This window comes from Anopheles arabiensis, chromosome 2 (genome assembly GCF_016920715.1).
Source record: "Anopheles arabiensis isolate DONGOLA chromosome 2, AaraD3, whole genome shotgun sequence".
NCBI classification, from domain to species: Eukaryota; Metazoa; Arthropoda; class Insecta; order Diptera; family Culicidae; genus Anopheles; species Anopheles arabiensis.
In genome coordinates this window covers 64,451,144-64,475,101 of record NC_053517.1, presented here as the reverse complement: position 1 = coordinate 64,475,101, position 23,958 = coordinate 64,451,144, and the positions used below count along the sequence as shown (strand labels likewise).

At 39.1% G+C, this 23,958-nt stretch overlaps 3 protein-coding genes across 4 annotated transcripts; 1 reads left to right on the top strand and 2 right to left on the bottom strand.

Moving 5' to 3' along the window:
* Positions 1-843: 843 nt before the first annotated feature.
* On the bottom strand, positions 844-4,148 carry LOC120893493 (stAR-related lipid transfer protein 7, mitochondrial). Its single transcript, XM_040295416.1, is given in 8 exon segments — positions 844-957; positions 1,434-1,553; positions 1,707-1,825; positions 2,120-2,591; positions 2,662-2,828; positions 2,900-3,239; positions 3,548-3,581; positions 3,583-4,148. Coding segments are annotated over 6 exon segments (1,257 nt in total). The 5' UTR covers positions 3,774-4,148; the 3' UTR covers positions 844-957; positions 1,434-1,553; positions 1,707-1,772.
* Positions 4,149-6,954: 2,806 nt separating this feature from the next.
* LOC120896481 (high mobility group protein 20A) lies at positions 6,955-8,534 on the top strand. The gene is made up of 2 exons (XM_040300638.1): positions 6,955-7,418; positions 7,487-8,534. Exons 1-2 carry the CDS (start codon positions 7,181-7,183, stop codon positions 8,221-8,223), a joined length of 975 nt encoding a protein of 324 aa, XP_040156572.1. The 5' UTR covers positions 6,955-7,180; the 3' UTR covers positions 8,224-8,534.
* LOC120896482 (ATP synthase membrane subunit DAPIT, mitochondrial-like) lies at positions 8,326-8,899 on the bottom strand. Of its 2 annotated transcripts, none has more exons than XM_040300639.1 (3): positions 8,761-8,899; positions 8,597-8,678; positions 8,326-8,498 (listed from the first exon to the last, which is right to left on the bottom strand). In XM_040300639.1, exons 2-3 carry the CDS (start codon positions 8,675-8,677, stop codon positions 8,427-8,429), a joined length of 153 nt encoding a protein of 50 aa, XP_040156573.1. In that variant the 5' UTR covers position 8,678; positions 8,761-8,899; the 3' UTR covers positions 8,326-8,426. The 2 variants fall into 2 exon arrangements, with proteins under 2 accessions (XP_040156573.1, XP_040156574.1); XM_040300640.1 differs by having other exon boundaries at positions 8,597-8,699; positions 8,761-8,855.
* Between the last annotated feature and the right edge of the window lie 15,059 nt (positions 8,900-23,958).

The window sequence follows — 23,958 nt, the reverse complement described above, 5'->3', positions numbered from 1 at the left end:
GAAAGAAAGTAGAGGAACAAAAATTGAAATTTAATTTGTATTGGTTTTACTATTTTAAACTTTAACAAACAGAACGTTTCACTCCAAGGTACATAATTCCCTAGTACTTTAACAATATTAAAGACAAAAGGTAATTTTCACACTACTTTGTGACTATCAATAACACATGCGATATTTACAATTACAAACACTGCCCAAAAACCTCATAAAATAAAATAAAAAGATTGCACGTCTTTTAATGTCTGCAACGCTGGTAAACCAAGCCAAATACAATTAAAAAGGAATAGCACGATTGCCTACATTAATGGCAAACAGGCCAAACTGAGGATAATAGAGAACAATCCGTTGAAGTATTTGCTGCACCAGTTGCGAGCGGTTGCTGAACAGAACTCAACTGTTCTTCTTAACGTAATCAGTTTTTGTGTTATGAATGTATTGTAACTGGCAATTTTGAGGTATTTTTGAGCCTTACTATTATTACGCCGCGATTTGAGTAATTGATTAGCATGGGGTAAGCATCCACTATTAAATATTTCTATAACTCGACTTTGGTTGCTTACATAGGTTTAGCCATGGTTTTGGTCCTTAGAATGCAAAGAAACCCCTTACCTCACTATCCACGAAGTAGCATAGGACACGTCATACAAACCTTACTCAGTACTAACACTGTCCGGAGTGCAATTGTTTCCCCCCAACAAATTAGCAGACCGCGTGAAATCGCGCGTTGAGCGTAGGAACCGGATCAAACGAAATAGATGTAAGAATATAAGTAGCTCCACCAGGATGTTTTCTTCACCGGTGGGCATTCTTCCACTATACTTTCACACGAATCTGTCGCCGCCGCACTGGGTGAACTTGCCTTTCCGTTAAGCTGCGTCGACTCTACATTGGACTTAGAGGTTGTTGAAGCTAGTGGTTGATGAGATGCAGAATTTGTTTCGACATGGATTTCATTGACTGTAGAAATATGAAAGGAAATTTGTTAAGTTTTTGTTTAGTTATTATAAAATAAAATACTGAAGAAAAAAACAATCTAAAAGGCGTGTTAAGGTATTTTGGGCGAAAAAAGAGTTAATGCAACAACACCAACAAAAAGTTATCTTTTCAACCAAAACCAACACAAACACTTTAAAAGAAATGTAAAGGTAGCATTAACTGAATAATCCTTTCAAAAAAAGGATCGAATGTAACTTTTTTTTAGTTATTCTAGTAACTTTCCTAGATATTCAAATAAACAAAATCAAATTCATTGGCTTCTGGCATCATACACTACTCAAGAATGTTGCAAAATTCGTTATATAAGCCAAATAAAGCAATTCTGTTAATTTGATAGTATCATTTAAGGAGTTATTCCATGAAATCCCCGACTTGAACTGGAATAAATAACCGATATGAACAAGGTGGTAAAAAGCATAATCAATTTGAAAGCTTACAGTGAGCTACACAAAAGGGCACCTGCCTCATTGAATAAGAAGGGAGAAACAAATCTTAAGTTTCTGGTAAGACAATTCTGTTCAAATGTTTTCTTCGCTGTTCCAACTACTGGCAAGAGACTGTGGGGAAATGTAATATAAAACAACAAAAATGCTATAATAAATAAGTACATACATTTTGTAAACCTTCTGGTTTACTTACTAAACTTGCTATAATGCTTTAACTGTTGTAACAGTATCAATTCTACTCAAAAAAATGGTTCTAATAGTTACCTCATATTGTTGGAACATTGCCACTCTTTGTCCCACTATTTCTTATATATAATATTTTGGAACAACCTACTTAATTTTAAATAATATGTAGCGCCAAAATTTCAACTTTTTCTCTACCACTGTGGCGGCACGGGACAGTGTTAGCAGTGTATGTGGATGGATTTCAATGGAACATACGTACAACATACGAAGCGGTGTGTCCGCAGCCAGCCCCATTTGGGCATGAATGTGTAGCCAAATGTAATCATGAAAATGAACGCCCGCATATTGCCAGGGAAGAGAAAGAGAGAAAAACGAACATACATTTAATACCAGCAAAGTCAGTTAGAGACTGCTGAAAGCCCTCACTATACATAACGCATTATTCGTGATATGACAAAGCATGAAAGTGAGGTGTATTTGCAAACACGTACCTTGTTGTAGACTAGATTCTTCTTCCTGCTTTTGCGCTTCCGTGAAATCCTCCGCACTGTATCCGAGCAGTGTGTCTGGCGGATATTCGAAACCCGGATCCTTATGCTTGTCCCAGAACTCGATAATCCGCGTCTCATTCTGTTTCTTGGCTTTTGCATAGTTCACCGTCGCTTGGTGAAGTTGCCGCAGGAAATCGGGCATCTGCTTTTTAGCCACCCAGGTGGTAATGTACTTCGGTATTGAAAGTCCTGGATTATCGAAGTATGTCAGTACGAACGAGACTCCTGGCTTGTTAAAGGCAGTCGTTGGTTTGATCACCATATAGCTCCAGTACTCATGAACACGCTGGGTGTGCGGTTTGGCGGGACACTTGGGATGCTCCACGCTTTTATTCACAATCATTATTACACGCCGACTGCGATCGATAAAAAAACGCCTGTTGTACACGTAATCGCGATTGGCAAATAGTTTCTGTTCAAAATGAAACGAAATCTTTATACAGTTTCCGGTCGCCATCAAACAAAGATGTTACTATACGTACCGGCCATAAGGCCTCCCAATAAATGATGTGACTGTTGGATCCTTTGGCCGTATCTTCGTCTATCACTTCCAAATTGACAGCAGTATTGTCCCACTTTTTCCGATACTCGACATCTATTTGGACGTGTAGAAAATCTTCTGCCGTCACGTCGGGATACTCGACGTAAACTAGGGGGAAAAGAGAAAAAGCAATTATAACAGTTAACACAAAAAACCGGCTGTTCGTCCATCGTATGTACCTTTGTAAGCAAACAGTCCTGGCTTGATCTCCTGACGCCAAGTGATCATACGTTTCTGTTCAATGTACGGTTCCCAGACGGTGTAGACGTTTTGCTCAGCGGACAACATTTCGGTGACATTCTTGGGACAGCAGCAATAGTTGACACCTTCTACCCGGCAATCGATCTGCTTTCGTTTCCGACACTGTTTGCAGTAGATCGTTTCCAATTGCAGACGCTCCAGGAATTGGAAGTCGTCCATGTGCTCCTGCACCGACTCAAGTTCGATTCTTTCGCGTTCCCAATCAAACGTAAGCAGTGCTGCGGACGAGAGTACGAACCCTTTGGCATGTCGTTGTACCTAAAAAGCCGAAAGCGTCGTAGAAAGAAGTACGTCAGTGAGATGATTAAACATGCATTTGGGGTGTTTGTGTTACGGGTGCTGATGTTTTCAGTGCATTAGAAATCGTGTTTAGTTTGGGATTCGCTAAAAATAAACCCCCCTCCCCTCATACATTCCACGCTGATGATACCTTGCGCACGAATAAAGCATTGAGGACTGATATTTCGTTATCTTGTTGATTTCGTTGGGTTCCTGGCGATAGAACCGCTGACGTCCTGTTACATAAACTAAAACCCTCCCTCAATGCGGTAGCGCCGGATGCTTACCTGACCTCGGAAGCGTTTCAGCAATTCGCGAAGCGCGTTCCTCCCAAATTTTGGCATAATGGGCAAATATCTGTTGGCTTCTTCGTAATTGCTGTGCAAACACGAACTCACATTGCGTTGCCCAAAGGCGTAATATGCTTGCTGATTGATCTTTCACATTTCTTCTTAAGTATTTATTGAACTTTCGCAGCGCCAGCGTACTGTTTGGGATCAGTTTCAAAGCCATCGAGCTGCTGTGAATTGATTGCGACGGACCGTAACTAGGAAGGGAGCGCTGACACTAGTACACGGTGTTAATGCTCTAATAAATTTAGGTAACAGGCACGGAACATGGTTCTACAGCGGAGAAAATTGTTGCTAAACCTTTTGTGTAACAAGCCTGCCGGTTTGATAAACAGATAACAACAGCTCTTGATGACGATTGAAACACACTCCGCTGATGAGAAGGTAATATACAATATAAAGTACACTACAGTAGAACCGTTTGTTTAGTATTGAACGCAAATGGTTTTATACGGACGTCACACGAGGCGTAAACTCAAAAAGTTTACGCTTGATTTGTATGGGAGAGCGTAAACTTCCTGTCAAAAGATTTCAGGGTTGTATGGCTGAAATCCAGTTTACGCCAAAGTTTACGCTTCGTGTGACGTCCGTATTAAAGAACTTTCGTCTGAGTTTCCTTTATTTTTTTTTATTTTTTTGCTGAGTGATGCAACGAGTTTGACAGATGCTAAACATATGGCATTCAAACTACAAAAGGTAGCTCACTAGGCACCTTAAATTGTCACCGACCCGCAAGGCACCCGCTATGCAAAAACCGGTTTTCACGAGGTTGCCAACGCTCCAAATCGGTGCGATTTTCCCTCGCTGGCGAGTGTTTTTGAAAGGCGTCGTGAGGGTTTTTGAAGGTTCAAGATGGCTACACAAAAAGCTAGCGCTGGTGTGTGATTGTGTTGGTTGTAAAAATCAAATGACCAAATTCTAAATATACTCCACCCCTATCATTGTCCACCAGGGATCCTTCATTCGATGTGTATACCGCATGAAAATCTGCGTACCGCCGTCTTACTTGCTCGTACATGTTCCGCTATCGCATCAGCTGATCCGGTGGTGGCCCAAGCCCCACAAATAAAGCTTAAACGACTGGAAATACAAATAGTAATAGCAACAAAAAAAAAACGAACGCTTCATAACTTAACTTGTTTGCTAAATAGATGGCGTTTTTTTAACTCATGATGATATAGCTGTGTATCGCCTAACTTCATCTAATTATGGCGTATATATATTCTTCGAAAATTCCGAGCAAATATCTATAAGAATTATAATGTGGTAAGATACGTCCCAAGTACCACAAATCCACTAAACGACCACTAAACGGCTTCTAAACGACTCAAGTTCTCTACCTAAACGGAATATAGAAAGACTTCGTTTAGCAGACGGCAAACGACTCATGCATTCTAAAAATAGCAAAAAAGCTGGTGGCGCTCTCTGTTGATGGGATACCCCAACCAGTTGAGCTTCATCGTTTGAAGGAGAGCTTTCTCATTTCCTCTGTACTGTTGTATGGTTTTGCATTGAAGTTATGCATCGCTAGAACTAGAACGGCGATACGATTGTTTAAATACTAAACTCCAATGAACACCATCAGCATTGAAGCAAGTGAGATTTGAGTAATGGTCGTTGGTGTTGATACCCGTGTATCTGACCACACGACCATTCATACAGATTTTTGCTCAGAAAGTTAGAAGGCTATATAGGTCATGATAAATTGAAACTTGTCGAAACACATTGCAAGAAAAGGATAGCAATATAATGATGAGTTGTAATACGCCATCTATTGATCAAACCAATGAAGCTGTGGAGCTTTCTTTTTTTTTCTATGGATATTCAATTTTCCAGTCGTTTAAGCTTAATCTGTGGCGCTTGGGGTGGGTATCAACACCAGCTAACATTAACACTCTGGGCGCTGGCATTTTGCATAAGCTTTCTGCGGAGAACACAGTACAAGATAAAAAAGCAATGAGAGCGTTTCATTGGCTTACGATTGGCTTCTGCAATATACACTCTCTCGCTGCAATACGCTCTGCTGAGAGACCAATCACAGAAAAGTAAAGTGAACAAAGCTGTGATTTCGAAACGAGCCACACAGCGCTCAGACCATTAATCAAATCTCACTTGGTTCAGTTCAGTTGATTTCCATTGGTGTTTAGTATTTAAACAATCTTATCGCCATTCTAGTTCTAGCAATGCATAACTTCAATGCAAAACCATACAACAGTACATAGGGAAAGAGAAAGCTCTAAAAGCAAAGAAAGCACCGCCGTGTTTCGATCCAACCAACAGAAGGCGCTAATATCTTTTTTGCTATTTTTAGATTGCATGCGTCTTTTGCCGCCTCATAAACGAAGTTTTTTTTATATTCCTTTCAGAATGAGTCGTTTAGAAGCCGTTTAGTGGTCGTTTAGTGGATTTGTGGCCTGTTACCCATCAACTGAATTATGTTTGTACTAAAATGTAATCGATTCCGTTGCAAATACAGTGAACCCTCTCTTATTTGAGAGGCGACGGGACTGTCGAATAAGAGGGGGTTTCAAATTACAGAGGTTGAAAGTGAATGAAAGGTCCATACAAACAAGAAAGAGACAGTATGCAGCCTTAACTGTTGCTATAGGAAACTGTGCATACGATTGCCAATTTGAGCATACATCATTCAATAACCATGGCAACACCATACACAAATAAGAGGGACACAGATTTCAGAGGTTTTCGAAATTAGAGGAACAAAAATGTACTGGAAATCAAGGGACTGTGCAAAATGTTCAAATAAGAGAGGTTTTTCAAATTGGAGAGGTGTCAAATAAGAGAGGGTTCACTCTAATTGAATAAAATTGCACACATTACATTTACAGAGGAGCGCCGTTTATCCGGGAACCTTTTATCCGGCTTTCCGTTTATCCGTGCTGTTGAGAAATGACAGTTCAATACAAAGGTGACATTGCGTTATGAGGAGGATATTTAAAAAAGCGGTTAAAAGAGCATATTATCATAACAAAAAACAATATTTTCAAATATCAAATTGCAAATTTCAAATATTCTCATGGAAAAAACATAAAATTAATAAAACCTGGGTTATTTTTATCAAAAAATAGGAATTTTTTAACTAATCAGAAATTGGTGATAAAATATATCATTTGACTCATTATCCGTGCTATTCGTTTATCCGGTCGAGGTCAAGTCCCGAGAAGCCCAGATAAACGGCGCTCCACTGTAGTTAACTACCAAGTTTGTTTACCTTTTTTTACGTGTCCGTATGCGCGAAAGAGATGGCGCAAATTGTCACCAACACAACGAAAGGCATATGGTCAAAGGTGAAAGAAGCGTTCGAAGTGAAGTGAGAGAGGGGGGCACAAAAGCTTACTTTGAAGCGAGCACTGTACGCAAGTAAAGGAAGGGTAGAGAAAATGAGCGAAATACAGCAATATTCGAACGTCAAACCCATCACCATGTTGTACGGGGAACGAATCATGCACGTCCTCGTAAAAAGTGTGCTTGTGTTCGTTGTCTAAGTTTGTGTGCATACAAACAAAACAGCAGGGAAAAGGATTACCAATTTTATCAACAGTTTCGCTTTCAATGGAAAAGGACAAACCGGAAGGATTAGATCAAAAGTCTGCAGCAGCCAATCCGGATGATTTGAAACAGGAATTGAAACCAACGGATACAGGTAAAAATGAAGGAAAAGCCCCTGAAACGAGCAACGCGTCACCGTCCGGCAGTGGAACAAAGGGTAAACAGTCGGCACCGAAGACCACGAAGAAAAAAAGGCAAAAAGCTCCGAAGGATGCAAATGCACCGAAACATCCGCTTACTGGTGAGCTTGTTAAATCCGTGTTCTAGCTTGCTTACATTTAATTGTCAACACGGTTGAAAATATTGCAGGATATGTTCGGTACATGAACGAGCACCGCGAAGGAGTGCGCCAGAAACACCCCAATTTGACGCCCATCGAGGTAACGAAAATAATGGCCGAAGAATGGTCCAAATTGTCAGAAGAGAGAAAGAAACCGTATCTAGAAGCCGCAGAGGTTGACAAAGAACGGTACAATAAGGAAATATCAGAGTACAAACTGAACAATGAAGCGAAAGCTAAAGCGTTACAGAACGAGTCGCAAGTAGCAAAAAAAGAGGTGACGGGGCCAAAAGTAGTCATATCGTCTATTCCATATGTTAATGGCAAGGTAGAACAAAAAGTGGCTCGCCAAGGCGATTACGATATACCCATTTTTACGGAGGACTTTCTTGATCACAACAAAACCATCGACTCGGAGCTGCGCACGTTGCGCAAATCTAATATAGATTATGAACAGCAGAATTCGGTTCTTGAGAAGCACGTCGAAAACATGGAAAATGGTATTCAAAAGCTAGATGGCGAAAAAAGTAGCCTGGAAGCACAGAATGTTGTTTTAGAGAATTATCTAAAAAAGTTACGTGCCGCACTGGCTAATGCACTGCAGGGTTTACCACTTGCCAGCGAATATTCCGGAGCCACAATCGACAATATTGATCAGTATTTGGAAAAATTGCATCAAATGGCAGATAGTAGTACGCAGGGCCATACTTTGAACAAAGCAAAAGATATTATTCGTAAGTTAGATCTCCATAATCTAACGCTTTAAACAACAACGTGGAGATGCAAACAAACGTTTATAATTTTTTTAGTCCGATTCGGATCCGAAAGTTCGGCACCATGCATGCAAAAGAAGCACCGAAACGCCAGATTCTAAGGTTTACTCGACTGTTGCATAATGTATTTCCTCACGAGCACACTTCACGAAGTAATCTTATGTAGCGTAGCATGAACTCTTCCGGCGTCCTGCCATTACTTCTTGCTAGGCTTCAGTGAGAAGTACAAGATCAACAACCCAATCGATGCGTAGGTGGCCTTCGCAACCTGATTAGAAAATAAATAAAAAAGAAAAGGACGTTACTTTTGCTGTTTTCAACAAAAAAAAGCCGGAATAACTTTGGCAGCAGACGAACGAAATTTACATTAGCGCGGCCCCGCATGGTTTCGCCATTGAAGATACGGGAGAGTCCGGTAAGTTTGCTTTCATCACCACCACCAGCCATTCTGCAAAACAAATAATTATAGCTTCAGTTTACTGTGAAAATGACGATAACTGAATATCTGGAGATTTTCTAATGCTACATACTTGGAGTTATGTAATTATCACTGTTTATGCGAAGCGAGTCGGAAAACAACGAAAGATTTTCGTGAAGTGAGCAAGGGATATGTGTGTGTAGGTGTGTGTGTGTGTGTGTGTGTGTGTTTTAATTCGGTTTGACTGCTTGTGTCACGTTTGACAAGTGCTGTCAAAGTGTTTCTATTTTGACCACATATAATTTCCACTGTTCAACAAATACGTTTGAATTTAGCAGTTATAAAACCGAAAAAATAAGATTATTTTACTTTTATTTTTTTATTTCGATCATCATCTTGTTTCATGTTTATTGTATTTGGTGTAACGATCGACGCAGTCATGACGGTCATACCGGTCTATGAATTCATTCCGGTGTCGGAACTGATACTGAACTTTTACTTATCCTGAAACAGCTGCCGATTAAATTCCGATCCTGGAACTGTACATTCACCTTTTCTGCATCAGGAACGAAACGTGATTCTGTTCTGGCCCAACTAACTGATTTTGCAGATCGACGAATCATGTCTGGCAGTAATATGCAGCGTAGGAATAGCGTAATTTAATTTTCTTGCCAAAAATCTTCTTTGTCAGCATACCGGTTCTAATTGAAATTCTCCCAAAAAAAGAATAAATAGCGTAGAATAACGTCAAAGACTTAAATACTCAGAGAGTAGTTTAGAAGACACACAGATTCTATATGTATCGGTTGATGTAAATTTATGTACAGTCTGTTCCCGAGTTACACGGTTCTCGACAGATTAAATGTCAAATCAGTACAATTTGCGTCGAGTTCGGTATAAATTGCATTTATGCTAACAAATTGAAACCGCTTAAAAACCAGAAATATTATAAGTTTCTGCACGTATAATAAATGATAAAGTGTATAAAAGTACTAAATTAAATAAAACACTCCGAGTAATCAATAGTATTTTAGTCAAAAAACGTGAAATTCGACATACGCGGATATTCGAGTTACGCGGATTTGTCGGGAACGCAGAAACCGCGTAACTCGGGAACAGACTGTACTCACAGCTTACGAAAATCAGGCTAATTGATAATACTTCTAAAAACATAGAAATATTCCTAATAACTTTATTGTATGTTCCTCATTTTGGCTATTCTTGGAGATCACTACACATGGTGATGGTCACGGAGGAAAACAAATCCGTGCTCCTTTGGCTTTCTCCGGACACTTCGACTCAGGCGAGTCCGAACGAGTCTAGTGAGTTCAAATGAGTTCAGCTAATCCGAATGAGTCCGGTCAAATCCGTATAGGAAATATTTAAAAAGAAATTTAGTGGTGGGGGGGGGGGAGGGGTTGAAGGGGTTGGTCTAGCTCTAGCTTACGATCACAGCCAGTAGTTTAATAAATCTGAAGCTTTTCAAAAATATGTACAAATGTAGCATATTCTTTACACATTACTTGATTGTACTCGGTTTGCATCGATATCCATTTTGAAAGGCCAGTTGATTTGCGTCGATGGATTTAAGGTTTGTGGATTTTGCGTTTGTTAGTTCGTGTCTTTCAATTTTACGTCTGCATTACAATTTTGTGACCAAGGAATTTCGTAACCTTGAACAAGGATGCAGGAAATGAAAATGAGTATTTACAGTATATCTCCATAACAATAAATAATTGAATATTTTTTTAGATATGTGGTTGGACTCATCATCAAAAATTGGACAGTACTTCTAACGCTGGGACAAATAACGATTTTTTACATATACGAACATAGGCAGGAATGACTTACCGTATTTTATCGTATAAACGACTATACGACTTTACGGGCCTATACGCCGAAAATGGATAATATCTGATTATGGGGGTCGTTATACACGTGGAGTAATTTTTCGATTACACCTGTGACATTATATTCGATTACATACAAAGATACGGCCTCAGCAATATTACTCGATCGAAAAAAAAATCGATCGATCCGGCGATGTTGGTATCATGACACTCATATTGCCTACAAGCATATCAATTTTAATATATATTATATTAATATATAATATTGTAGACAAACAGAGACCGAACTGTCATGTGTAGGCATTAAACGTCAGATGACACATATGTACATACCTTTGCATTTATACAAATGTCAAAAAAGATGTGAACTGTCAACAAAAATAATAAAGAAGTCAATTCACGCTGAACTGTTAACAGAAAAACACGTGAATCTGTGTCTGCTGTCCTTACGTCCTTATGTCCCTACGTTCAGCTCGCCTCCTACATCTCAGAAGTGGGATACGATAACTAGATAAAATTCCACGCAGTTTCTGTATTTGTGATTGTGTTTGAAAGCCTGCGGTTCGAAATGCCAACGAAAGAAGAAATGCTGTGCGCGCTCGAGTACGCCAAGGTAAATGTACCACCGACTGCTACAATTTCACAATTACGTGAATTGTACAATGCAAACGTTGGAAATATCGATGAACCAGGCGTGTTAAGCGATGTTCCCGCGGATATTGAAACCCCGAAAGCAGAAGGCAATTTAGCATTGCCAACCGAGCTGGTCAATGCTGAGAACAATGGCGCCGCCATTTTGCGTAGTGCTGTAAGGCATGCTGAGAACAATGCGGTATCGCATGATTCAACTTTAGTCGGAACCCTAGAAAACGTCACACATTTGGTTCCAAACCCAATAAACACCGCTCCAAGTGTACATGAAGAGATAGAACTTCTCAAGAAAAAACTCGAAATACTTGAACTAAAGCAGCGAATTAGTCTCCTCGAAGCTCCGGTTGTTACACATACAACGCAACAACCGTTATTCATCAAGTTCAATGAATTTGTCGATGTATTCAGCGGTGATAAAAGAGAGCATGTTGAGCGATGGTTCAAGGAACTTGAGCGTGCATTTCTTCCTATCGCATGGATGATACTATGAAGTTCCACAGTACACGCCAATTGCTTACCGGTACTGCTGCTTTGTTTGCTAAATCCCTAGACGTTACAACATATCATGAGTTGAAAAACCATCTGATACAAAATTTCGGCACAACCACATCTTTAGAGAGTGTATACAAGCAACTGAGAGGACGACGACTTGCACGAAACGAACCCGTCATAAGGTATATTTTGGACATGCAAGCTATGGCATGCGATGTACCCATCCCAGAAATGGATTTAATTAATATTATCATCGATGGAATCGGTGATCCCATCAACGAGGCATGGATTAGATTTTCTGCAAAATCTATGGGCGATTTAAAACAACTGCTGAAAAGATATGAGGAGATTCGTTCACGTAATGCTGCCACACCATCATCATCAGGGTCCATCTGCCAGCCGGTAGGATCATCAAGCAACCAACAAAGTGAAGTAAGATGCTACAACTGTTCGAAATTCGGGCATTATAAAAGTTCCTGCCCAATGCCGCGTAGACCACCAGGATCGTGCTTCAAATGTCACCAAGCTGGACACGCTGCTCGTAATTGCCCGAACAACATAATCATTCCATCGGCAGCAGCTCATCACTCAGTTCAGGATAACGTACAGCAGGAAACATTTAATACGGATCTAGAAGAATTTCAACAGGTGAGTGTTGCCTTCAAAGATCAAAAAGGTCAGAGTAGTGTGATGACATGCATACGTTCTCTTCTCGATACAGGAAGCCCAGTGAGCTTTATAGATTCTGCTGTAGTGCCCAAAACTCTTTTGCAACCACCTTCAATTTCACTATATCAGGGACTCGGAAACCAGAGATTAGTCGTCTGTGGTGAGGTGTTATGCCAAGTCAAGTTTCAGAAGAATCAATTAGAACATCCATTTATTATCCTACCCAGTGAAAGTATTGCTTGGCCGATGATCATAGGTCGTGATCTATTAAAAAAATGTAATATTTTTCTTTGTCAACGCAATTTAAACAATGAATTCAATAAAGAAAATCTCACTCCTAACAGCGATGTATGCATGTCTTCACCTGCTCACAGTATTTCGTTGGCTCAATATACACTAGAATCAATACCGACTAAGCTAGAAAGACTATGTCCTGAAGAGTATCATGACAGTCAAAGTGAGGCATTTGCAGAAATTTGTGCTATTGATTTACCTGACGTGAATGAAGTGGAAGAATTAAAAATAGGCAAACATATTAGTAGCGATGAAAATACTGCTCTATTAAGTTCCATTCATCAAAATTACATTAATTACCCGCCTGATAAAATCATTTCACCCGATCATAGAATGAAAATCAGTCTTATTCATGATATGCCTCTATATACAAAACCTCGCCGATTGTCTTACGGAGAACGGAATCAAGTACGAGAAATAGTAAATGATCTTTTGGAAAAAAAAATTATTCGTCCCAGTAATTCGCCATATGCCTCGGCACTTGTTTTAGTTAGAAAGAAGAACGGAGAAATCCGTATGTGTATTGATTACAGACCTCTTAATAAAATTACGATCCGAGATAATTTCCCCCTGCCGTTGATCGAGACATGTCTAGAGCATTTGAGTAATAAACGAGTTTTTTCTCTGCTGGATCTAAAAAGCGGCTTTCACCAAGTAAAAATGCACGAGGATTCCACCAAGTATACTTCCTTTGTGACTCCTGATGGTCAGTATGAGTATCTTAAAATGCCTTTCGGATTGAAAAATGCTCCTTCTGAGTTTCAACGTTTCATCAACACGATACTCCGGGAATTTATCGAAGCAGATAAACTAGTTGTATATCTAGACGATATTATAATTGCTTCAACGGATTTTAAGTCCCATTTGAACACACTTATTGCCGTCCTTAGAAAAATACGACATAACGGATTGGAGCTTCGACTAGACAAATGTCAGTTTGCTCAACAAGAACTGGATTACTTGGGGTATAGAGCAAATTCATGTGGAATACGCCCTAGCGATAGGCATATAACGGCTATAAAAAATTATCCTATGCCAACAAATACCAAACAAGTACGAAGGTGCTTGGGACTTTTCTCCTATTTTCGCAAATTTGTCCCTTCCTTTTCCAACATAGCAAAACCCTTGACCAATTTATTGCAAAATGATAAGCGTTTTGAGTTTGATTCATCATGTGAAGAAGCATTCTGTTCGCTACGTGACAAACTTATACAGTCTCCTGTCTTGGCAATTTTTGATCCGAAGCGTGAAACGGAACTACACTGCGATGCCAGTTCTTCTGGTTTTGGAGCAGTTCTATTACAAAAACAAGATGATGGAAAATTCCATCCTCTAGCTTTTTTTCTCTAAAAACACAACAAAAGATGAAGCTAAGCTTCACAGTTATGAATTGGAAACGCTTTCTATTATATACGCATTAAAACGATTTCACGTTTATGTCCACGGAATTCCGATAAAAATCATCACAGACTGTAATTCACTTGTAGAAACCCTTAAAAATCGTAATTCCTCTGCAAAAATTGCTCGATGGTCGCTTTTTCTCGAAAATTATGAATACTCCATCCAACATCGTTCTGGTGCTTCAATGTGTCATGTCGATGCCCTGAGCATACTGCAAGCTAGTTGTGCTGTTCATGAAATTGATTTAGATTTTCAATTGCAATTAGCTCAAGCGAGAGATCGTGCTATTGAACAGATGAAGTCCAAGTTGGAGCTAGGAGCTGTTGATGGTTATACGTTGCAAGATGGATTAGTGTATCGAGAATCTCCAACCAAGGGACTTCAACTGTATGTGCCTCATGAGATGATAGATAACATCATTCGACATACCCATGAAAAGATCGGCCACTTAGCAGTAGATAAGACATGTGACAAAATAAGCAATCATTACTGGTTTCCTTGTATGAAGCCTCGAGTGGAACATTTTATAAGAAATTGCTTGAAATGTATTGTATATTCCGCCCCTCCCCGCATCAATAATAGAAATCTGCATAGCATCCCCAAGGAAGGAACACCATTTGATACACTTCATATTGACCATTTGGGTCCCTTGCCATCAGTGAGGTCGCAGAGAAAGTATATTTTGGTGGTCATCGACGCTTTTACAAAATTTACTAAAATTTATGCTACTCGCTCTACAAATGCTCAAGAAGTCTGTAACATTCTCAATCAATATATGTCTTATTACAGTCGTCCGAAGCGAATTATTACCGATCGAGCAACATGCTTTACTTCCAATCTTTTTGAAAATTTTCTTGAAAATAATGGCATTAAACACGTCTTAAATGCAACATGTTCACCTCAAGCGAATGGACAGGTCGAACGAGTTAACCGCATTCTTCGCCCAATTCTCAGTAAACTCTCAAATAGTCCTGATCATTCTGATTGGAGTTCACATTTACGCGCAGCCGAATATGCATTGAATAATACCAAGCACGCATCTACAAATTTTGCCCCTTCTATTCTCCTCTTTGGCGTCGAACAAAGAAGTCATGATGTTGATGAATTGACCGAGTTTCTTGATGAGAAAAAATATACCGATAAAGCTCGAGACCTAGCTGAAAATCGTAATAAAGCATCAGAAAATATAAAAAGATCTCAGGAAATTAATGAAACCTACTTCCGTAAAAACCACAAACCCGCTCCCGAATTCGAAATAGGTGATTTTGTTGTAATAAGAAACGTTGACACCACCGTGAACCAAAACAAAAAATTGATTCCAAAATTTAAAGGGCCATATATTGTACATAAGATTTTACCTAACGATCGCTATGTTATTAAGGATATAGAAGGTTGTCAGATAACCCAAATTCCATACGATGGAGTTTTAGAAGCTAATAAATTAAGAAAATGGATAGAACCTTCCGAGGTTATTGAGACCAACGAAACTTAACGGCAACATTCACTTAAAATTAGATTTAATTGAGGGCAATTAAATACTCAGGATAGCCGAGTTGTAGACAAACAGAGACCGAACTGTCATGTGTAGGCATTAAACGTCAGATGACACATATGTACATACCTTTGCATTTATACAAATGTCAAAAAAGATGTGAACTGTCAACAAAAATAATAAAGAAGTCAATTCACGCTGAACTGTTAACAGAAAAACACGTGAATCTGTGTCTGCTGTCCTTACGTCCTTATGTCCCTACGTTCAGCTCGCCTCCTACAATATATTAATTTTAAACGCATATTAATTATAATTAATAAATTTTACTGTTTTTTGTAAACAGGTAGATTGTTATTCATACTTATTATTCCGCTTTGTATGAAAAAATCGAATATTTGAAAAATTCCATCGACCCGAATGATCAGTAGGTGAGAGAAAGCATAAGCGATTCAGACTCGTTGATGCAGCGAGTTCGGGTCGGGTATTGAACTTACTTTGACCCGGCCTGACCCGAACTCGCTGTACCAAAAGGGTGGGAATCGTGTATGATCTCCCGGTGCAAACGACTCCCGGTCGCTTATCGATGACTCCGATCCGGTAGGTGCGGGTCGACCCGCATATCACTAATATAAGCTACTTGCATTCAGCGGGAAACGGTGTTGTGTCAGTATTGTTTAGATTAGCAAGACAGGAAGGAAGGGTATGCTCGAGGATCCTAATTGACCACGAGCTCCACAAGGGACTAATCCCTAGCCAATTTGTATACGTGTCTGGTATCTATTGCTACCTATTGACATTGAAACGTATGCTAGACTTGCTACCTATTGACATTGAACGAGTTAAAACGCATATTAGTATCACAGGAGACTCACTAATCTAAAGGTTCCCTGGATGACACTCCGCTTACCACAATTCAATCAAATAATTACAATTTTGCAAAATATGTAATTGGTTTGTGCAGGAAATTTAATAAACCTTCAGAAACTGCAAGGCCTTTTGTACGTTTTGTAATTTTTTTCACCTCCATTTTACCTATAGATAGATAATCGTGTGCATTGTTACTATTGCACGACGAGCTCGTGTTAACGTTTGAGCAGATGGAGTGGATCTGTATGTTGCAGAGGATAAAGTTTTCGTTTCAATAAGTTAATTATGATACTGCTGCAGGAAAACTGCAGGCAGCAGGCAGTTTAAACTTTATGCTTCCTAGAATTCACTATATAATCTCATCTCATTTGCTGCAATGTAGTTGAAGAAATATAGTACGATGGGTTGAGTGTCGGTTCATTTGGTAAGAATATTTAACGGAATGTTTATACATTTGTATGTACAGTCTTTCCCCGAGTTACGAGAATTTTTATTTTTGACAGTTCATATGTCAAATCAGTACAATTTTCTCCAACAATTGTCAAACAAAAATTAATAGCAATTTGTCCAAAAATTAAAAAAAACTAAGAAATTTAGCAGAAATAACCGAATTTTCTAAACGAATCGAATGAAATCGGTAATAAAGTGCATAAAAGCACTAATCTAAAATCATTATTAAACAATATTATTTTGGCTGCAAAACGTGATATTCGACTTACGCGAATGTCTCCGGCACGCATTATTTGCGTGACTCGGGGAAAGACTGTATTCCCTTGAATTTTTCATGCTTTAAAATTAAATTGCAAACGTTTAAGCAGATTTATTTACTTTTCTTCGCTTACGGTGATTCGTCTTTCCATGCACGTGAAAAAGGCGAGTTAAGACAGTAGAAACGATTAAATTTAAATATGCCTCTTCTATTAGCATATGCATTAACCTAAAACCACCATTGCCAATAATCCATCTGCAAATCTCTTCTTCACCGAGTGCACACAGTGCACATAGTGCAGCAATGTTGCTCGTCCCGATCATAAGCCAGCCGGTTCAACATACCAGGACACCGATTCTCGCATGTTGTCGTGATTGTACAGAAACAATTATCGTTCCAGCTGGCTGGGTGCATCGTGGTGTGGTTTGAATGCAGCACAAGTTAGTCGCTCCCGTCAGAGACGGTGGCACGATCAGCCTGTACAAAGTTTAGGTGGGATTATTCAATTATTAAAATTACATTTCTCCACTATTCCTCGACCCATCTTTCTCTCTCTCTTTCTCTCTCTCTCTCTCTCTCTCTCTCTCTCTCTCTCTCTCTCACCGTGGCTTGTTGCCCTTGCACCCGCATTACTTAGCGACGCACGAGAGCAACGTTGTCCTCATGTTCCGATTAGTGGGAAGTAAGAACAATTGACTTTCTCGATGGTATGTTGTCTGCGGACAGTGAAAGTTTTTTCAGCTACTTCAAACACTACCACTCCCTATAGCCAGCTTGCTTGGAAAGTCGTACCAGCACTCCTGTATGCTCCTGCCACATGAACACGTACTAACTTAAAGTTTGAATATTTAATTCACTTCGACGTTGATTGGGTCGCTTGCAAGCCGTTCCGAGTCCTTGCTCGCAATAAAAATGGGTGAGATAGTGCACGCTTAGCAGCTGTCCTGTGTAAAGCTAAATGGTAAAGTTTAATTGAGAATGATTCATTTTTTCCTAGCACCATAATGCATTTGTCGAAACGTTACCTCTCAGTCGGTGAGGAATAGGATTTGATTTACCAAGTAAATTTAAATTCGTTCGGTGATTTATGCTGCGTGTTTAATTTTTATATTTTAACAATTTTTTTTCGGACAAATGTCAGAAAACTATGAACAAGGAAAACTATCGTATTTATGAAGCATGTCTCTGTGATATACCAGACGTTAAAATTACAGTCGAACGATATCAAACGGCATCACCTAAGTTGGTTTGGGGAGATATACAGTGGAACGTCGATTATCCGGGCAGCTCGGGACCGGGCGTTTGCCGGTTAATCGATTTGAACGGATAATTGCCCAAGAAAAGTCAAATTCATATAAAAATTAAATAATCCATTAGTTTTATGATAAATTCACCTTGAATCCATCGAAAAATCGTTAGTAGAATATTATTTTAATTAAAAACTATAGGTTTAACAACTGTTCATGAACAAAAATAAATTTCGAATACACCACTAGACACTACAGAGCTGCACAAAAAACCGGTTGCCCACTTGACTATCGCTGCAAATGTTCGCCGTACGTTTGAACAGCTGTCACATTTATGCGCACCGTTAAGCCGCCCGCCGGTTAATCCGTCCCTGGATAATCGACGTTCTACTGTATCGACAAACGTGCACTGACGCCTCTGTCTGCACGGAATACCATTTGCAACACTTTATCGAAAGCCGTTTAAAGCATTGTGCTAAAATACTTTTGGGAAAGGACACTTTTTGCTTTCAACAGCATTCAGCTCCACCAACCCGTAAGGCTTCAATTGTTTTGAAATGGCGTAAGGGAAAATTTGCCTTATTACATCAGCTCATTTGAATGGTCGGCAGCTTCAAAAAAATTTGAAGCCATTGGATGGATTTCAGGTTTTGGGGATATATGCTACGAAAGTTGGACAACATTAAGCATCTAAGCTAGGACGAATTCAAGAATTTGGGACAAAATGGCGAATTAAGTTGTGCGTGCGACTTGCAATGACTTTGAAAAGGCGTTTACTACAGACCGTTTTCAAATACAAGGGAGAAATAGTTAACTCAACTAAATACAACATAATTTTACTACTTAAAGATGCTATAGATATCGATTCCGCACGTTGAGGCGTTATCAACATTCATTGCGGAAACGTAATAACTTAATCATTACTTTCACGTTTACACCATGTATATGAAAGGTGGAAACTGTTTGATTGTTAGGCCCACAAATATGAACCATTTTATTTAATTGTTTCAACACAGCCGTGAACAAGATCGGGCAACATATCATTTTCAGCATTTATTTCCAAATTTATTTCCATTTTATTGCATTTTGTTTTAGAGTACTTAGGATTTTATTGATTTATATAAATTGATAAAAAAATACCTCAAATTTAAAATTAAAGATTACTGTAATTTTAAAATTTTGATTCTGATGAACTTAATTGTTCAGATTGTAAGTGGTCTTTCTTATTAGTTAATTAAGAATCTTTTGCTTCTTTGGTACAACAACCGTTGTCGGTCAAGACCTGCTTGTACCACTAATGGACTTGGCTTTCAGTGACTTGATTGATTAGCATATAGCAGAATAGTCAGTCCTACGTATGCCGGCAAGGCCAATACAATGAGAAGGTTGTATAGACTTGGAAAGACGTTATAAATACCAGAGTACACTAGCAATAGTACATATTGTATATATTCTGGAAAGTGTTATTATTACGCGAAATGACTTCAAAACGAATACTAAACTAGGCATTAAATAGCTATACAAGGCCGCGGGGCCATGGGGTTTCTCAACACTCATTTTCTCAAGCACTCATGCTTTTAAGAAACCTACGTTCTCAACGTTTGTCGAATCGGCACAAAATTGGTTTGAGAATCTTTGAGAATCTTTGAGAAAGTTTACGATGCAGCGAACGGCTAACTGAAATATAGGCAATTGTGCTATTTGTTTTTCGGTAATCACTTTGGAAAATGTATTCAATATATATTGAAAAAAGGCGATCAAAAGCTTATTTGCTATTTAAAGCTCCAAATAAAGCTTGAGTGGCTTTATCAGTTTCTCAGAGTGAGAAAAATTGACGACGGCCACGAGCTCGCGTCTGAGAACAAGTTTTGAATGCTTGAGTAACTTAAATGAGTGCTTGACAATGTTTTCTCAGCTTGAGAAAGCCCCGTGGCCCCGCGGCCCAAGACATCGTTCTTCAGTTAATCAGTTGAGTTAATCGGTCAGAACATAGTAGAGTTGATTTATTTAACATAATTGCAGAGAAGCAGTAGATCCGAATATTACATTGCTGCATGGACGATTAAAAGGAAACAACAGCTGAAGATTACGATACAGTTTTACAGTTCAATAGGTGAGAAAGAAGCGTTACTTAATTTGATATTGGTAGCTGAATTATATCATTAAGTGCCATCGTTCCACAATAACAGGATAATAAGGATTAAAATTTTGGTGAAATGAGAATGAAGCCGCTCACCGTTAGTACAAAACAGTATGTATTTTAGTACTTATTCGCACTTAGTGTGTCTGTTGGCATTGTTTTTTCCGGTGCGATCGGTCACACAATGTCTAAAGACCAAACTTTGCTAGAATATGGCCGACGAGTACTACCAGCTTTATAGGATACGGGACCCGTACGAGTACGGGGGAATACCAGCTTTATAGGATAACACTTCTGAAAAGACACAGAAGCTCAAGCTGCCCATTGTTTTAACGAATTTCTGAAGCGAATTTCAAACTGAATTCGATATAGCGTCACATCCGTTGAATCCGCAATCAGTTTTATATCTCTAACCAGGCCTACTCTTCGTTGGGCCATGTGCCGAAAAGGTTTTTCATTCGACGTAACACAGCAATCCATGCCGATGGGTCAACTGCGTATCTGCCTAGCACAGAACTGTGTAAAGACTGCCAGTTCGGTGTGCCCGTGCAAAAGTTCTGTGCAACACAACTACACTGCGACTTAGTTTTCAATGTTACATGCGTGCTACCAAAACCCGACGCATAGCGTGGCGAAACTGTTCGGTGGCGATTAGAAGTTTTGACTGTCCGAATAGCGGTACAGATATAAAATAGGATTAAAAGCCATCAGCCAGCGTCAAATATATGACTGTGAAAAGAAATGCTTAGTAAATTGAAAAAATATTATTTTATTGTGTAAATTAATTTTGGATGAATAGCCTTTATTGCAAGAAAAAACAATCGAAGAAAAGTTTGAAATTTCTTGGATCTTGGATACCTGTTAAATATTGAAGCAACAGCGTTCTGTTTGTAAAACTATAGACAAGCCAGATTTATCTCTCAATCGATATTTGTTTTATTTCACACTCAGGCGTGTTTACTGGCAGATTGAATGTAGAATTTTTTTCACATTTTTTTAAATGTATCTATTTACGTTGTAAGTTTAGATTCAGTGAAGTTATTCAGACACTGCTCCGAATGAAACTGTAAGCAAGTGATGTTAATTTATGAACTTATTACGTATACCTATTACAAACTAACAAAATATTTAAACAATTTTCTTAAAACTAGCCTTGTCTCGGTGTTATGTATCTATTTTTTAAGACTTATTTATTTATTTATTTATTTATTTTTTTATTTACAGTGAACCCTCTCTTATTTGACACCTCTCCAATTTGAAAAACCTCTCTTATTTGAACATTTTGCACAGTCCCTTGATTTCCAGTACATTTTTGTTCCTCCAATTTGGAAAACCTCTGAAATCTGTGTCCCTCTTATTTGTGTATGGTGTTGCCATGGTTATTGAATGATGTATGCTCAAATTGGCAATCCTGTTCGCAGTTTCCTATAGCAACAGTTAAGGCTGCATACTAAATGTTCTGTCTCTTTCTTGTTTGGATGAACCTTTCATTCACTTTCCACCTCTGTAATTTGAAAACCCCTCTTATTCGACAGTCCCATCGCCTCTCAAATAAGAGAGGGTTCACTGTATTTATCTATTTATTTGTTGATCTAGTTATTTATTTATTCATTTAATTTATATAATTATAGTAAGGTCCCATATAGTATATATTCATTTAGCAACGTTCAGTTTGAACTGTGAACGTTCGTGCAATCCATTTTGTGTGTCTTATCTGATCTCTAAGCAAGCTTTTTGTACCAAGGTTTTAGTCGGATAATCACGTTGGTTCATCTTGAATCGATGCGAGAACCAATGCACAGCGCAATATTTCAGACATAAGTGACACTGAAGCATATTTATTATTACGTAAATATTTACACCAATAGTAAAACTACAGTTTATTGCAACACCTATTCGGCTTTAAAGGCCGACATGATCGCTTGCAACGTGATGTTTGCACAACGAGCACTCCGTTATGCTATGTTTAACGCCTTGTAAAGAGTAAAGTTTTGCAAATCGAACATAAACATTTGCGTTCTTAGTGCAATATCTTTAAATTGTGGTAACATCGTTGCACTTGGTAAAAAAATGCCTTTACGGGGTTTCGATCATACAAGAACGTGTCAAGCGCACATGGTGTTAAGTTGTGCGAGTTAACGTGTGTACCACGTGGCCAGCGCCTTTAAAACATAATGCAATAAGAATAACATCATAATGTTGTCTCCCCTTGTTCTCGTACATTCATTCGTTCGTCCCGACCCTGTTGGATAGGCAATTCACACTATTAGTCGACGTTAGGAGCACTAAAACAAAACGGTGAACTCTCTTCGTCCATTCACTGAAGAACTGACCCGCTATTGTTCATTCTTTCTTTTTCTATTTGTAGCCATTGGTTATGTTGTATTGTTTTCTGTAAATTATTTGTTTCAGTGGCTCTTTCGATTAGTGAAGGAATAATTTACAAATGCTTGCATGCAAATTTCATACATATCTTATGTTGTGCTACAAGTTGCAACGCTGTAACATTTATCCACTCAATGGATGAAGGTACATAGAACATAGAAACGATTTTTTTAAATAACTTTTTAGAAAGTGGTTGAGTTGTCGTGTTCTTTATTCGACCAAAGTTCGTTAATAACCTGTGTGTGTTATTACCTGTGACACTGAGTGTTATAATTTGAAAAATCAAACCCCGAATCGTAACAAATTGGATATAATCAAAAAATGGAATAGAATAGAGCTCTGATCGAACGAAATTCAATAAAAGCCGCAATATTAAATGCTATGCATAAAGTTAATGAATCGCTCGCATTCATCGGCTACCGATGCAACCGGTTAAGAACTATCTTTTAATCAGCTTATCTTGACATTAAACAAATCCAGCAAACACACACACACACACACACACGGGGAAACAGCGTTCAGGTTCAATTATATAAATCATATAAACCCGATACGCGCCCTGCCCGTGGGACACGAATTTTATACATCTATACACAAAGAGATCTGCCAAACGCTCTAGTTATCCCGTTTGCCAGCGCATAGCGCATTCATGCCACCGCAGTCGCACCGCTGTTTTCCACTGACTTGTGACCTTCCCGTTTTCAAGCACTGTGTTTTCAGGCCACCTATTCAAACGGTAATGCCTTTTTCTGTACGACCGGCACTGTGAGATGGAGCGCCTACAAGCGGCAAAGAATGACGCCCGCTCTGCTATCCTACCGAAGGGGTACCGCGGTCCATCCGCGAACCGCGCCGCTGGCCATCATGCGTAAGCCCCACCTATACCCAAACAAGCCATTCATTTGAAATCCGAAAGAGTTATTATGGTTAGTGGCATTGCCGCTGAAGAGTGCATTGTGTTAGACACACATCTCTACTCGTCAAGCCCCGTATGACACCCTTTTTTGGGTCGTATAGGCGGCAAGGGGCGGGCAAATGGGCGGGCTAGGAAAGGGGAGACCCCTCTGGCAACGGCAGGAAAGGAACCGCTAACGTGCAAAGCATGAACTTGCG

Bases quoted from the DNA above. Each gene is read 5' to 3' on its own strand.
- LOC120896481 (XM_040300638.1), top strand. From the start codon at position 7,181: ATGGAAAAGGACAAACCGGAAGGATTAGATCAAAAGTCTGCAGCAGCC. The intron at 7,419-7,486 runs GTGAGCTTGTTA...AAAATATTGCAG, and splicing joins ACCGAAACATCCGCTTACTG to GATATGTTCGGTACATGAAC.
- LOC120896482 (XM_040300639.1), bottom strand. From the start codon at position 8,677: ATGGCTGGTGGTGGTGATGAAAGCAAACTTACCGGACTCTCCCGTATC. The intron at 8,499-8,596 runs GTAAATTTCGTT...TTTTCTAATCAG, and splicing joins CCATGCGGGGCCGCGCTAAT to GTTGCGAAGGCCACCTACGC.